We start from the raw sequence: 13,612 nt of genomic DNA on the forward strand, positions 1-13,612 counted from the left end.
CTCCCAGCCTGCTTCACCTTGCTCAGTGATGAAACCTGCCCAAACAGGGCCCAGCTAACTCTCCCACTCCACCTCTGTAAAACAGTGGGCCCTGGAAAGGCCCAGACCTTTCTACTGTAAAATTAATAATAATAATAAGGTTGAGCCCTTGAAATGGGCTGGGTCCCCTGCTGTGCACTCAGATGAGTTACACAAACAGTCTTGGGCACAAGCTAGTGAAGTGAGCGCCGTTCTCATTTTCCAGTAAAATCCCCAGACTCGGGGAACGGGATACGTAGGTAGACATTGAATGCAGATATTCAATAACCCACTTAACACTAATTGCATATTTCATGAATAATTATACTTTTAACAATGTGCTACATAAAGTATCAGGACCACATATCATGTGGCAAAGTCTAGAAGGAGGTACTGAAGCATCAGCCTTGGTGGCCTTGGGGAAAGGGGTGGTGTCCCTGAGGGCCGGAGAGGGAGGCCCCCTTCTCTCCATGCCAACTGAGTGGTTTATCTCCAACAAGCAGAAGCACATGTCCATGTGTCACTGTAACAGCAGTAACAGTGTCTGAGTGATGGGAGCCACCGTACAGGAGCTGCCCTGCACGCCTGCTCTTTTGGGGGTCTGCCGGGTCCCTCACACCCGACGTGAACGCCGTCCCCAAAGTCTCCTCGGACAGGAGTATGTGGCCAACATAGCCGCCAGTTCATAAAGTGCCTTCCACCAGGCAGAAGGAGGTACCCCTTCCCCCAAGAGTCCTTCCGCCTGTCAGACACTGTTGTGATACAGCAGTGTGGACGGAGTGAGTTTTTACCGCCACCCGGCAGGGGAAACAACCTCACGATAACAACACAGATCCAGGCGGCGCACAGGGACCTCCTCCCAACAAGCACAATACAGGAGGAGGAAGATGAGAAACACAAAAAGTGAGAATGATGGCCAATGCTACTCCAGCCAGGAGGCCAAGGTCAACACCAACAGCGGTAGGGCATGTTGACGGTATGCACCCAGACAAATCCTGGGAGGTGGCACCCTGCAAAACAACGGACAGGACCCTCAAAACTGCCAAGTTCATCAAAAACAAAGAAAGTCTGAGACACCGGCACGACTGAGGGGAGCCTAAGGAGACAAGATGACTGAATGTTATACTCTGGTGTCCTGGATGTAATCCTGGAACAGAAAAAGGGCATTAGGTTAAGAAGAAGAAAACAGGGGCACCTGGGTGGCTCAGTCGGTTAAGCGGCCGACTTCGGCTCAGGTCATGATCTCGCGGTCCGTGGGTTCGAGTCCCGCGTCAGGACAGCTCAGAGCCTGGAGCCTGTTTCAGATTCTGTGTCTCCCTCTCTCTGACCCTCCCCCATTCATGCTCTGTCTCTTTCTGTCTCAAAAATAAATAAACGTTAAAAAAAAAATTAAAAAAAAAAAAAGAAGAAGAAAACAAAAAAGCTCAGAGAGTCTGAATAAACTATGGACTTTAATAATAATATAACAATAACAGTATTAGTCCATTAGCGACAACAGACATGCTATACTAAAGTGAGACGTTAGCAAGGAAAACCGGGTGTGTGGTCAGGGCAGATATATACGAACTTTCTGTACTATGCGCTCCATTTTTCTAAAATCTGAAACTGTTCTAAAACAGAAAGGCTATTAACTTACAAAATACACACCCACGATGTCTCTAGAGTGGACAGGGGCTCCACAGTGCACCCAACACCCACGCATCTGCATGTCTGTACAACCCCTGCCCCCTGGAACTTTCCACCCATTCTCTCGCCAGGATTTGCTGCACGACAGGCTGTGCACTAGGCACCCCCAGGCGAGCACACCAGACCTGGCCCCTGACCTCACCAAGGGATGATGGTCTCTTTACCAACAAACATTTCCCCTCCAAGGGGCAGATTCCAAGGGGGCAAACAACCCATGAAAGCCCTTGGTAGGGCCAGGTGCCAGGAGCCCCTGGCCAAGTGTCCGGGATCTCCCTGGCTTCTGGGTATCACCAGCCTGGAGGGTGCCTCTCCAGGGGCTCCTTGGCCCCACGAAACAGGCTGCTCTCACGGAGACGGTGCTCAGAAGGCAGCCGATAGCCCCTTTCAATGCCCAGCCTTCCCCTCCCTGGTCATCCCTCCCTCCAAAATGGCAGCCCCGGACAAGGTCACCATGACCTCTACAAGGCTCCGTTTAACGGCTAGTTGTCCGTCCTCACTGCACACGACCCACCAGCGGCATCCGATATGGGAACGTACCGGCATCCCATCCTTGCTATAACAACCACCATGAACTTAAGAGCTCAAAGCGACATACATTTATTGCTTTACGCTTCTTGAGGTCGGAAGTGTGACGTGAGCCTCAAGGGGCTAAAATCAAAGCGTGAGCAGGGCTACATATTTTTTCTGGAGGCTCGAAGGGAAAGTCCATCTCTTGGCCTTCTCTGGCTTCTGGAGGCCACCCACGCGCCTTAGCTCAGGGCCCCCTCCCGCATCTTCAAGGCCAGCCGCAGCAGGGTCTCCTCACACCGCATCACCATGACCTCCTTCCAATGCCACATCTCCCTCCCGCTCTCTCTTCCGCCCCCTCTTCCATGTTTTAGGACCCTTGTGATTACATCAGCACCAGCCAGATAATCCGACAACCTCCCTCTTTTGAGGTCAGCTGATTAGTAGCCATCAGCAACGTAAACTCCCCTTTGCAAGGTAACCTAACACATTCACTGGTTCCGGGATCGACGTGGAGGTCTTTGGGGGGCAATGTTCTACCTACACGGAGCCCCTCTCTCCTTTTAGTGCTCTCCTCCCCTGACTTCTGGGTCGCAGTCTTGGTTGCCTTCCTGTCACACCAGCCACACCTTCTCATCTCCTTTGCTGGATCCCTCCTTCTTCCTGCCTAGCCACCGGCCTCGCTCCAGGGCGCTGCCTTAAGGCCTCCCTCTTCCCAATCCACGCTTCCCCCCAAGGTGAACTCAGCCATTTCTCAGCTGACCACTGCCCGGCGTCACCAGCTCGGATCCCTCCCCCAAGTCCAGACTTGCCCATCTAACACTCCACTGTATGCCCACCTCAGAGGCAAACTGAACTCGGCAAGACCAGAACCGAATTCCTAATGTAGCCAATGGTGTCTCTATTCTTCCACGTGCTCAGGCCGAAATCCTTGGCCTCATCATTGACTCCTCTCTCTCTCTCTCTCTTTCTCTCTCTCTCTCTCTCTCTCTCAATCCAGAGCCACTGGCTCCACCTTCGAAATACATCAGAAACCCGTTTCTAACCACCCTGGTCCAGCATCCCTCCACCTTGGCCTGGTCTCCCAGTCACCACCACTCTTGCTCTCACTTCCGCTCTCGGTCCTCTATCCTCTCCCCTGCCCCCAGGACGGGGGGAGGCAGGGATTCTTTAGAAAGATGAGCCACAGCGTGTCACTTTCCAGCTCAACACTCACCTGCCTTCCACCTTACTTAGAATTACAGCCGGGATGCTGAGCATAAGCCACGGGACCTTTCCTGATCTGCCACTCTTCACTCTTCTGGCCTCGTCACCTCTGTACCTCCCCCCCCTTGCTCCGTCGACCCCCCTGCCTCCTTGTTGGTCCTGGGCCACACCAGGCACACCCCACCTCTGGCCTCTGGTGTGGCACTCCAGAAGGCTCTTCTCCTGGACATGGCCTCGCCCTCCCTCATTCCACCCAGGGCTCTGCTCACCTGCCACCTCCTCAAAGCGCCCACCCTGACCACTCGACTAGACAGCACTCACTGCTGTCTTTCCCAGCCCACTCCGCCCACTGTATTTCTCTCTGCAGCCTAAACCACCGCCTGGCACCACTGTTGAGGCCTTGTCCTGCCCCAGGAATGCAGACTTCCTCAGAGGAGAGACTGCTTGTTCTCTTATATCCCAAACAGGGCCTGGCACCTAGAAACTTGTCCGTAAACACCAGAAGTGAACGGCTAACTCAGAAGCGTCTTGTCCACTCAACCCTTCAAGGCCTTCTCTCCTTCCAACAAACTTTCGACAGAACTTTCCGCCATGGTGAGAATGTTCTATAGTCCGTGCCTCTAGCACACATGGCCATTAAGCACTTGAAATGTTTACGTTTAAGTAACCACACGTGGCCAGTGGCTCCCGTGCTGGACAGAGCATTACTTAGGCCATCTGGGAAATGGTTGTAACTGCCTCTCAGTTTATCCTTTGCAGGAAGGGACAGATAATAAGATAACACTAAGCATTTATCTTCAGGTTTTCAAAGCACTTTCTTGTGGAGCCTAGCAACAAGTGTCCAAAAGAATGTTCCGGCATTGGTTTCTCAGAGCAAGTGCGGAGCAGGCCAGGTGAGGGGGCTCGGAACACGGGGACCAGGGTGAGAGCACGGCACGGGCCTGGGGGGATGGGTGACTCCCCGGCCGGATTTTGTCCTCTGCAAAATGGGTCAGACACATCCCACCTCACGGGACAGGAGTACATGAAAGGACCCTGTGAAATGTTGCCATGGGGACTTTTTAAAAGCTCAGTAAATCAACGGTGTTATTACTTCGTCTTCTCTAGTGAATATCTAATAATAGAAAATGAACAGAATCTCCTTGAAGGGCCCTAAAAATCTGTAGCACGTGTAGCAAGCACCTTGGGGCCTGCAGGCATTGAACCCAACAGGACCGGGGAAGCCAGACCCTGGGGAAGGATGGGGAGGACCCCAAGGCCTGAGGGGAGAGGCCACTGAAAAGGGCAGTTCTGGGAACAGAAGCCTAACTCTGCCAGGGATTGGTGGGAGGGGGGTGTGGGCTGGGGAGGGAAGTGGTCATAAGTCCCATCCTGGACGCCAGCCATCTGGGGGAAATGAGTGGGAGAGAGCACAAATTAGGGGGTGGGGGAGACTCAGAAGAAACAGTCACCAAAGGCCGGAGGCTAAGTAGTGGGGACGGAAGCTAAGGGCTGGAGCGGGGTGCAGAAAGTCCAGCGGATTGGGTGAGGGGGGGGCAGGACGCAGAACTGATGGCCACTTTTGGAGGCAGGGGAAAGGGGAATCTAGGGAGACAGCCAGGGCTCTGTGCCTTCCCAGGTTGGTGGCCACAGTGGGAGGGGAAGGTGGGAAGTGGGTAAATTCAGCAACCAAGACGGTCAGTGAAACTCCAGCCAGGAATCCCAACTGGGCTTCTAACAGCCGCTGCACTCCAGGCGTGCTCCCCTCTGCGGACGCTGCACCCACGCGCACTCGCCTACCTCGGCACCCACCCGCGGGGCGGACGCTGCAAAGGCTTACAGACCAGGAATCGGGAGGCACAGGAAGTGAAGCGACTTTGCCCAGGTCACAGGGCTTTTGGGCTTCGGGGCGAGATTCGACCCAGGCGGCCGGCAAAGCCCAAGCCCGCAGACACCGCGCGCGCTGCTCCTTTCCTGGAACTTCGCGGGTCTGAGCGCGATACACTAGAAACACCCGAAGCGTCCTACTCGGAGCTTGCCCTCTCTCCGATAGTCTCCCCAACTCGAAGGGGCCTCCCCGCCGCCGGTGTAGACGAAGCCCGGCCCGGCCTGAGTCCGACCTGAGACGGGGAAGCGCCCTCCTTACCTGCGCAGTCCGCTCGGGCCCCGCCCCGGGAGCTGAGGAGAGACCCGGGGGACGCTGCCGTCCGAGGGGGCGCCCGAGGGGACCCGGGCCCGCGGGGAGCCGGCCTCGGCCCCCGGGCCCAGCGGACGGCGCCAGGGCGGCGGCCAGGAGGCCCCCGGCCAGCACCCACGTGGCGCTCCCCGCGGCACCCATCGCCCCTCCGGACCCGCGACCCCAAGGTGGCGGGCGCGGCTGAGTCGCCGGAGCTTCCGGACCCCAGGCCCGCCCCGCCGCCGAGCATGCTCAGTACGAGCCGCCGCGGAAAGTTTTCTGGAACACGCTCGGGCATCTGGGACTGGGCGGGCTGGGAGGAGGCTGGGTGGGGGACGGGCGTGGGGCGGAGGGCGGGAGCGAGCCTGGGGCCACACTTGGGTTTGCTCGCGCCACGCCTGGGAGCTCCTCTCTACCCAAATCAGATCCGATCGGGTCACTCGTCTTCTCCCAAAGATTTCAGAGGCTCCAAGTGCCCCTCCACTGATGCCTCCCGGGTTCTCAGCTCAGAACCATCTCCTCCGGGGAGCCTTCCGTGACACCTGCACACACCGGGCTGCCCCCAAAGCCTGCCCCAGACCCACCAGCCCCTTATCAGAGAACGGAGAAGCATCTAGAGAGGCATATAGCCGTGAGTCCTGGAGAGCCCCGAGGGGACAGGACAAGATAAAGAGGGGCTGGGAGGGAGACTCGGGGATCAGGAACCAGAGGGAAAGGCCACTCTCACTTTCTATTGGATTTAGTTCAGCCCCATTGGGCTCGTATTTCCTGAACCCTTACTGTGGATTAGCCCCTGGACCTGCCCAGGTATCTACCAATTTCCAGGGCAGACAGTTAGTCACCCCAGCCACTGTGGGGAACCGGAGAGAGGGGATTTGGTGCCTGGAGCCAGGAGGCAGCCCGTGAGCAAACTCCTTAAACTGTCCAAGGGGGTAAGGTTGTAGAGAAGGAAGGGGCCACAGATACCGGGAGAGAGCCAGATAGAGTAGTCTCTCTGCTTCCTCTTGCTTTCCCTGAGTCCTCAGTGACCTGCTCCTTGGGGAGAAGTTTCCTATCCTGCAGTCTGTGAAGCAGCCTCAGGCCAGTAAGACTGGCACCTGTCTGTTCCTTCTCCCCCAACCCCTCCAAGGACAGGCCCTCCCTGACTCGACACAGACAAGGCAGTGGGGTTTGAGAATCGGAAAATGTATTAGCCAGGCTCCCCGCAAGAGGTACCACTGCCCTGGGGGGAGGGGGTATCTGGCAGGATGCCAGGAGTGAGCCAAGGCCGAAGGCTAGATGCCAGCATATTGCTGAAGCATCCGTTCTATTTGACATGAGTAATTTACAGGGTGGTTTTAAGAGCCAACAACTTTACAATAAAGTAAAACGCAAAGAACACTGCATTTAAAAAATAAGTTCTTAATGTCCGAAGAAACAGCCAGCATAAAAAGCAAGAACTTCAGGTTGTTGCCCCATACACGTTCCCAGAAGCCTTGGAGATGCTTCTAAGGAAACATTTAAGTAGAACTGCATAGTGGAGAGTGCGAGCTCTGAAGCCAGCCAGACACGGCTGTTAACTTATCTGTCTCATTTCCTAGTTGCGAGACCTGGAATGAGCAACTCTTCCTCTCTGGGTGTCCATTTATTATATAAAAAGTAAATCCGGGTAATAGTTCCCACCTTGCCCACCTGGAAGGTTCATGAGGTAATGCGTCCCCAAGACAAGAGCCGGCATCTAGAGCTCCTCAGTAAATGTTTGCTCAAGCAAAGAGCAGATGGTGAATTCCTCGGGTTGTTTATCTCCCCGCACAGCCGTGAGATCCCCGGTGTCTGGACCTCGTCTGGTCCCTTGCGGGCCTGGGGCTGGTTCCATCAGCATGTTCTCTGTGAAGGCTGAGCAAATGAATGACCACGCAGTGTCTTGTTCCTAGTGCGGGCTGGGTGTAACAATCTTGTCTCTACACATTATCATAGAAGAAACTATTGACTATCCATAGAAGGGGATTAAAACAGGAGCCTTCAGGCTAACAAGTTCAGGGGCAGTGGCGGACTGTGTGGTCCAAAGACGGCCGACAGGTCCGGGTGAGGAGCGGGACTGGAGTCGGACTCTCACTAGGTCACTTAGCTGCCGTGACCCTGAGCTTCCTCGTCTGGAGAGTAGGCGGAGAATAAGTACCCATCCCGGAGGGCTGTTGAGAAAGTTACTGACATCAACAGGCTAAATGCTTAGCCCATCTTACACGCTCGAGAAACTTAACCGAGCAACACCCTCCTCCGTGGCTGGGGGACCCCCCTCCCCACCTCCTTCGTTCCCGGGAAGCCAAGAGGCCCCGGGGACTCCCCTGGCCGAGCCGCGCGCCTCGCTCCAGGCATGCTCAGTGCGAGGGCAGGCCGGGCGGGGGCGGCTCCAAGTTTTGGGCGGACCACCCAGGCTCCTCCCTCCGGCCGGGCCGCGCGGGGAAGGGGGACCGGAGCCGGAGGCTGGAGAGCGCGCAGGCCGGAGGAGTCGGTGGAGCGCGCCGCGCCTCTGCCCGCCCGGTCCCCGAGTTCGCTTGTCGCCGAGCTGGCGGGGACGGTGCCCCGGGCGGCGGGCCGCGGCGGCGCGCGACGGCGGGGGCGATGCGGCCCGCCCGCCGCCTGAGCGCCCCCGATGGCCCGCGGCGCGGCGGCCTGCGGGAGCGACGCGCGGCTGCCGCTGGGCCGGGACGCGGTGCGGCCGGCGCCCGCGCTGCTGGCCCCCGCCGTGCTGCTGGGCGCCGCGCTCGGCCTCGGCCTCGGCCTCTGGCTCGGCTGCCGCGCAGCCCGCCCGCGCCCACGGCACCAGGTGGGTAGGTTGGCGGGACGCGCGGGTGTGGGACGCGCGCGGCGCGGGCCTCCTGCGCCCCGCGCGCACTCGAGCGAGATCGCGGGCAACGCGCGCACCTGGTCCTGCCCCGGCTTCCCCTCTGCCCTGGGAAGGGGGCTGGAGATCCATTCCAGAGTGGGGGAGGGGAGGGCGGCGGTGGAGTGACAGGAGGGCACCGCCCTGGGGCCTCCAGAAGTGGCTGCTCCGTCCGACTCCGCCGTGCGTTCACAGACAGCCGCTAAAGCGCTCTGGGCCTCAGTCTCCACATCTGTGGCACCACGGGTTTGGATTCGCAGCTGGCCGAGGGGCCCGGCTGAGCGCGGTGGACGGGGTGGGGTGGGGGGGGCTGCGATCCCCACCCATCCTTTCTGCTTCCTGCTGGGTGGGTGACCCAACTAGCCTCTGTAGACCCGGCTGCCACCCTGGTATGCATTCATGCATTCATTCATTCACTCATTCATCCCTACAATCAAAGTTTGATGAGCGCCTTCTGGCAGCCACCGTCCTGAGGGGCGGAGACGGGACATTCCCGTGCAGGGTAGACCCCGCCCTTGCTGCTGGAGGTTCACAGCCTCCAGAAAAGGGCTGCAAGTAAATATTTGATTGTACCACAACCTGCTGAGCTCCATGATGGGAAACCATACTGCTGCCACCTGCGGATTGCTGACTGTGTGTCGGGCCCTGAGCCGGATCGTCTACCTGAATTATCTCATTGAATCCCGAAAACAGCTTTGTGAGTTTGTTCTGTCAGTGACCCCACTGTGCATTTGAGGACACTGAGGCACAGAGAGGTGAAGTGACTTGCCAAAGTGACAGATGCGTGTCTAAGCCCAAAGTCACTGTACTCTCCATGAGAGGCAGTGGTCACAGGCTAGCTGTATGAAGGGGATTGATGGCTTCGCGTGACCTTTGTTGTGGGATCGGGTGTCGTGCGGAGAGGTCTGGCATACAGCAAGGCGTTCATTCGATCAGGAGTGACGTGATCACTGTCTTGGGTCCTTGCAGCTTTGACCTCTTTGAAGGATAAAGTCTGGTAGGATCTGAGTTGAGGTGTGTGGTCTTGTTGCCTGAGTTCCTGGCCCATTCGAGAAGGAGACAAGCCCAGCAGGTGGAAATGCGGGCTCTTTCATATTGCCCTGGACTTCAGGGGAGCGTTTTTTGCTGGAAAGGAGTTATAAAGTCTGAAAGTAAAATGTGTTGAATGCTTATGGGCAAGGTTGAGGTTGTCACATCCCGCTGGTGATTAAGGGACACTGAGAGACCTCGGCTTCTTGTGTGAAGAGAGAGGTTACACGTACAGAGCCTTTGCTGGGTGACCTGTTCCGAGCCAAGCGCTTGTGGGATTTGGGTTCTATATTCTCACTCCAGACCTCTGAGTGGGGGAACTGTCATTATCCTCACATGCCAGGTTAGGAAATCGAGGCTCCACAACGTTGTTCTCGGTCCAGGGCCACATGGTGAATAAACGGGGGGGGGGGGGCTGGATTTCAACCCCAGTCTGTCTGAACACCTAAATCAGAGCCGAAAGCTCTGAAAGCCATCTGCTACTTGGTGTGGTAACGGTCAGTCTGTCTTGGTCTGTCCGGGCTGCAGTAACAAAATACCATACGCTGTGTAGCTTATAAACCACAGAAACTTATTTGTCACAGTTCTGGAGGCTGGAAGTCCCAGATCAGGGGCCAGCACGGCTGGGTTCTTGGTGAGCGCCTCTTCCAGGTTGCAGACTGCTGACTTCTCAGTGCCCTCAGAGAGTACAAGGGTCGGGGACTCCCCGGGACTCTTTTGTAAAAGCACTCCTCCCTTTCGGGAAGACTGGACCCTCCGGAACTAATCACCTCCCAAAGGTCCCACCTCCAAATGCCATCACCTTGTGAGTTGGGGTTTCAGCCTGTGAGTGGGGGGTGGGGCGCAAACCTTCACACCATAGCGGTGGCCCGTGTCACAGCTGAGGCTCACGGGGCTTGGGTTTGTGCAGCTGGCCGCTAAGGCCTGCATTAGTCCGGTTGAAGGTCATGGTGGCTCAGACTGGCTCCAGGGTAGGGCTGACAGGGTTTTCTGACGATTTGGATGGGACCTTAGGAACAGCCTCCTTTATTTTTTTGAGGTTTATTTATTTATTTTTGAGAGAGAGAGGGAGAGAACATGTGTGCATGGAGGGGGGGAGGTTTGGCAGAGAGAGAGGGAGAGAGAGAATCCCAAGCGGGCTCTGCGCTGCCATTGCAGAGCCTGGCACGGGGCTCGAACTCACGAACCGGGAGATCGTGACCTGAGCTGAAATCAAGAGTCAGATGCTTAACCAACTGAGCCACCCAGGCGCCCCAGCAACAGCGTTCTACGTGGACTCCTTTTTCCTCTTCTCTTCCCTACGTCTCTTTTTCTAAAATGCCCACGCAGCAATCTGTCTGGGTTAAAAACCTCCAGTGATGCCGACGCTTCTCCACTTCTGCACATCCGTTCTCTCTGCCTGCAGTGACCTTTCTCGGCTTTCCCTACTCTCTGACCTTTCCCGCTGATCCTTCAGGAGGCAGAGAAAAGACCCCCTCAGGCTAGATGAGGTACTTCTTCCCTCCTGCATGCTGGGTTCCCTGTTCTCCTCTGGTCCAGGTCACCCAGCTCATAATTTTACCTTGCACCGCTTTCTTTCTGTTGTTTTCCTTTTCCTTTGTGTGTTCGTTGTATTTACTTCATCATCAAAACTTTTTATTTGCGTTGGCATTCTACCTGCTCATCAAGTGTTCGCTTACCCCGTCTCAGAAAGCAATGCGTCTAATTCTTTCAGCTGGTTTTACGGTAATTTTCTTCCCCTTTCTAAAGAACTTGCTTCCCTGGCTCCTTGTTGCGTTTTTGGCTTCACACCGCGTTGTGTTCACACACACAACATGGCGTTGACTTCACACCGCGGACCCCCGGACCCCCGGGAGGGTTCAGCTCTCTTTTCTTCTGTTTCATATGTACACCCACCCCAGCCGCCACCACCACCCTCCCTGTGTGGCTATTGGGTAATTTTGTTTCAATCAGCGTTCAGTGTTCCCTTTGTCAGGATTCTGGAAACACTTTTTCACCCTGAGTCGAGGATCAGCTGCAATTGTGATTACTTTCCTTTTTCTCACTGCGTTTTGTTTTCGCTGAAATTAATAGTTACCCAGGTTTTTTTCCATTTGCTTCGATTCTGCGTGCTCATTCATGTAACACTGAACACCCCTCCTTTTATATACATTTCTTGTCGAGACACTTGAGGGCGTTAAGCATTTGATAGATTTTATCTTCTTGCAAAACACCGGGAAACTTCTCGCCTGCTCCCGTCTCAACCGGGTTGGCTCTCTGGACCACTGGGACTCATTTGGACCAAACCAGCAACAGCATTTCCTGGGAGCTTGTTAGAAATGCCAGTTCCTGGGCCCCATCCCAGACTCACTGATGAGAATCTCTGGAGGTGGGTAATCTCCACTTACATTTAAGGAGCCCTCCCAGGGACCGTTTTGTTTTTCAACATCAAGCAGCAGATACTCTAGGCTTTTGCTGTCACCAGTGGGACCTCTCCGGCCGTCACCCTGGAACGTCTTCACCTCCCTGGAGTTACATCCTCTTCCAGGGATCTCCTGCACTGTCTTCCTGGGCCAATCTCCTCACGTGGGTGGAGCATGAACTCCTGGATCTTCCTGCGAGAGAGATAGAGGGAGGTGCTTTTGAGAACTTCTGTGTCTGGAAGTATCTGTGTCCTTCTGTCTTTACACTTAGCTTGGTGAGAGCAGTTAGGTTGTGGACGCCAGGCTGGGAATAACCCCCCTTCCCCCGCCAACCCGGGAATCTTGAAGGCATTTTTTTCCCCATTGCCTTCCAACTGCCGTTGTTGATGTGGAGACATGGGATTTTGTTCTGATCGCTGATAACTTTGTTTCGTTCCCCTGTAGAATCTGGAAGTATCTTTGCTCCCAGCTTGAAAGAGGCACCAGGATGGATGTTGTTGACAATCAATAGATTCCCCTCCCTCCTACTGTGTGTTCAGGAGGCCTTATGATGTGGAAACTCACTCTCTTTGATGATTCTTTTCCTTTTTTTTTTTTTTTTAATATATATATATATATACACTTTATTGTCTTTCAGGAACTCGGCTCCTGTTTTGGTTGAATTGGACCTCCCATTGCCTTCCTTCTCTTCTGTTTTCCCTCTCTTTGTCTTTTTACCCTGTTTTCTGGAAGGCTCTTCTCCACTTTATACTTGTATGGAGCTTTCCACATTTTTAATTTTCAAGAGTTCTTTTTTGTCCTCAGAATGCTCCGTGTTTATACTGCCCTGTTCTTGTTTGGTGCAAGTAACATCTTCTCTTGGCTCCCTGAAGATATTATAGTTGCTTGATTCATTTTAAGTTTTCTTTTTGCCCACACAGCATCTATGTTTGGTTCACTTTTTCTTTGGGTTTGTTTGGGGTTTCTCTTTCATATTAGAGTTTGTCCTCAAGTGGCTGGCGATCCTTGGCTTCCTGGTTATTTTGCACTGGGGAGCAAAATAATGATGCCCCCATGTGGAGTGGGTAAGGTTTATCTCCTACAGTCGCTACCATAGGATGATCTGATTGGGTGCTTGCCTGTGGAACCCTTGTATTGGTCAGCCGTAACTGCCAAACAAACAATCCCTACGTCCTTGGCTTCATCATCTACACCTCTCTACCACACCCCACACTGGTGCAGCCACAGGGCTTCTTTGGACACGCTCCTGCCACCGGGCCTTTGCACTTGCGGTGTCCTCTCCTGGAAAGCTTTCCCTGAGCTATCTGAATAGCTGGCTCTCTCACTAAAAGCTTTTTCTCAAATGCCACCTTGCCCAAGAGGCCTTCCCCTCCTATTGCTCTCCATCCTCCTGTCCTACGTCATTTTTTTCTCTACCACTTACCACCCCTACTCTCTATGTATTTATTTATGTCGCTCTGTCACTGGAATGTAAACTCCATGAAGGCAGGGGCTTTGTTTACTTCCTTCATTACTCCATTCCCGGTGACTAGAATAAGCCTGATGCTTAGTGATGCTTCGTAGCAGTTGCTGACTAATTCAATGACCAACGGGCGATATTTCTTCAAGGCAAAGATTATATCCATGAGCAGCCCCAAGAGGGGCTTGATACGTGTCTCTGGCGTGATGGGATTTTAAATACGGTTGATAATCATGACCTATGAGATCACTGCAAAGCCAGAATTAGCAAAGACTCGATCATTGCTC

General features: G+C 54.8%; 2 protein-coding genes across 3 annotated transcripts in view; one reads left to right on the forward strand and one right to left on the reverse strand.

Annotated features, from left to right (window-relative positions):
• Positions 1 to 5,600, reverse strand: part of EVC2 (EvC ciliary complex subunit 2) — a 134,228-nt gene extending 128,628 nt beyond the window's left edge. The window contains exon 1 of the mRNA XM_032593014.1: positions 5,543 to 5,600. The gene's annotated coding sequence lies outside the window, so the exon portion shown is untranslated. The remainder of the gene's footprint in view (positions 1 to 5,542) is intronic.
• Positions 5,601 to 8,204: 2,604 nt separating this feature from the next.
• EVC (EvC ciliary complex subunit 1) overlaps positions 8,205 to 13,612 on the forward strand; it is a 72,739-nt gene continuing 67,331 nt past the window's right edge. For both annotated transcript variants that reach the window (XM_030314230.1, XM_030314231.1), the window contains exon 1: positions 8,205 to 8,378. In XM_030314230.1, coding sequence (XP_030170090.1) covers positions 8,205 to 8,378 — 174 coding nt within the window. The remainder of the gene's footprint in view (positions 8,379 to 13,612) is intronic.

Source organism: Lynx canadensis, chromosome B1 (assembly GCF_007474595.2).
Source record: "Lynx canadensis isolate LIC74 chromosome B1, mLynCan4.pri.v2, whole genome shotgun sequence".
NCBI classification, from domain to species: Eukaryota; Metazoa; Chordata; class Mammalia; order Carnivora; family Felidae; genus Lynx; species Lynx canadensis.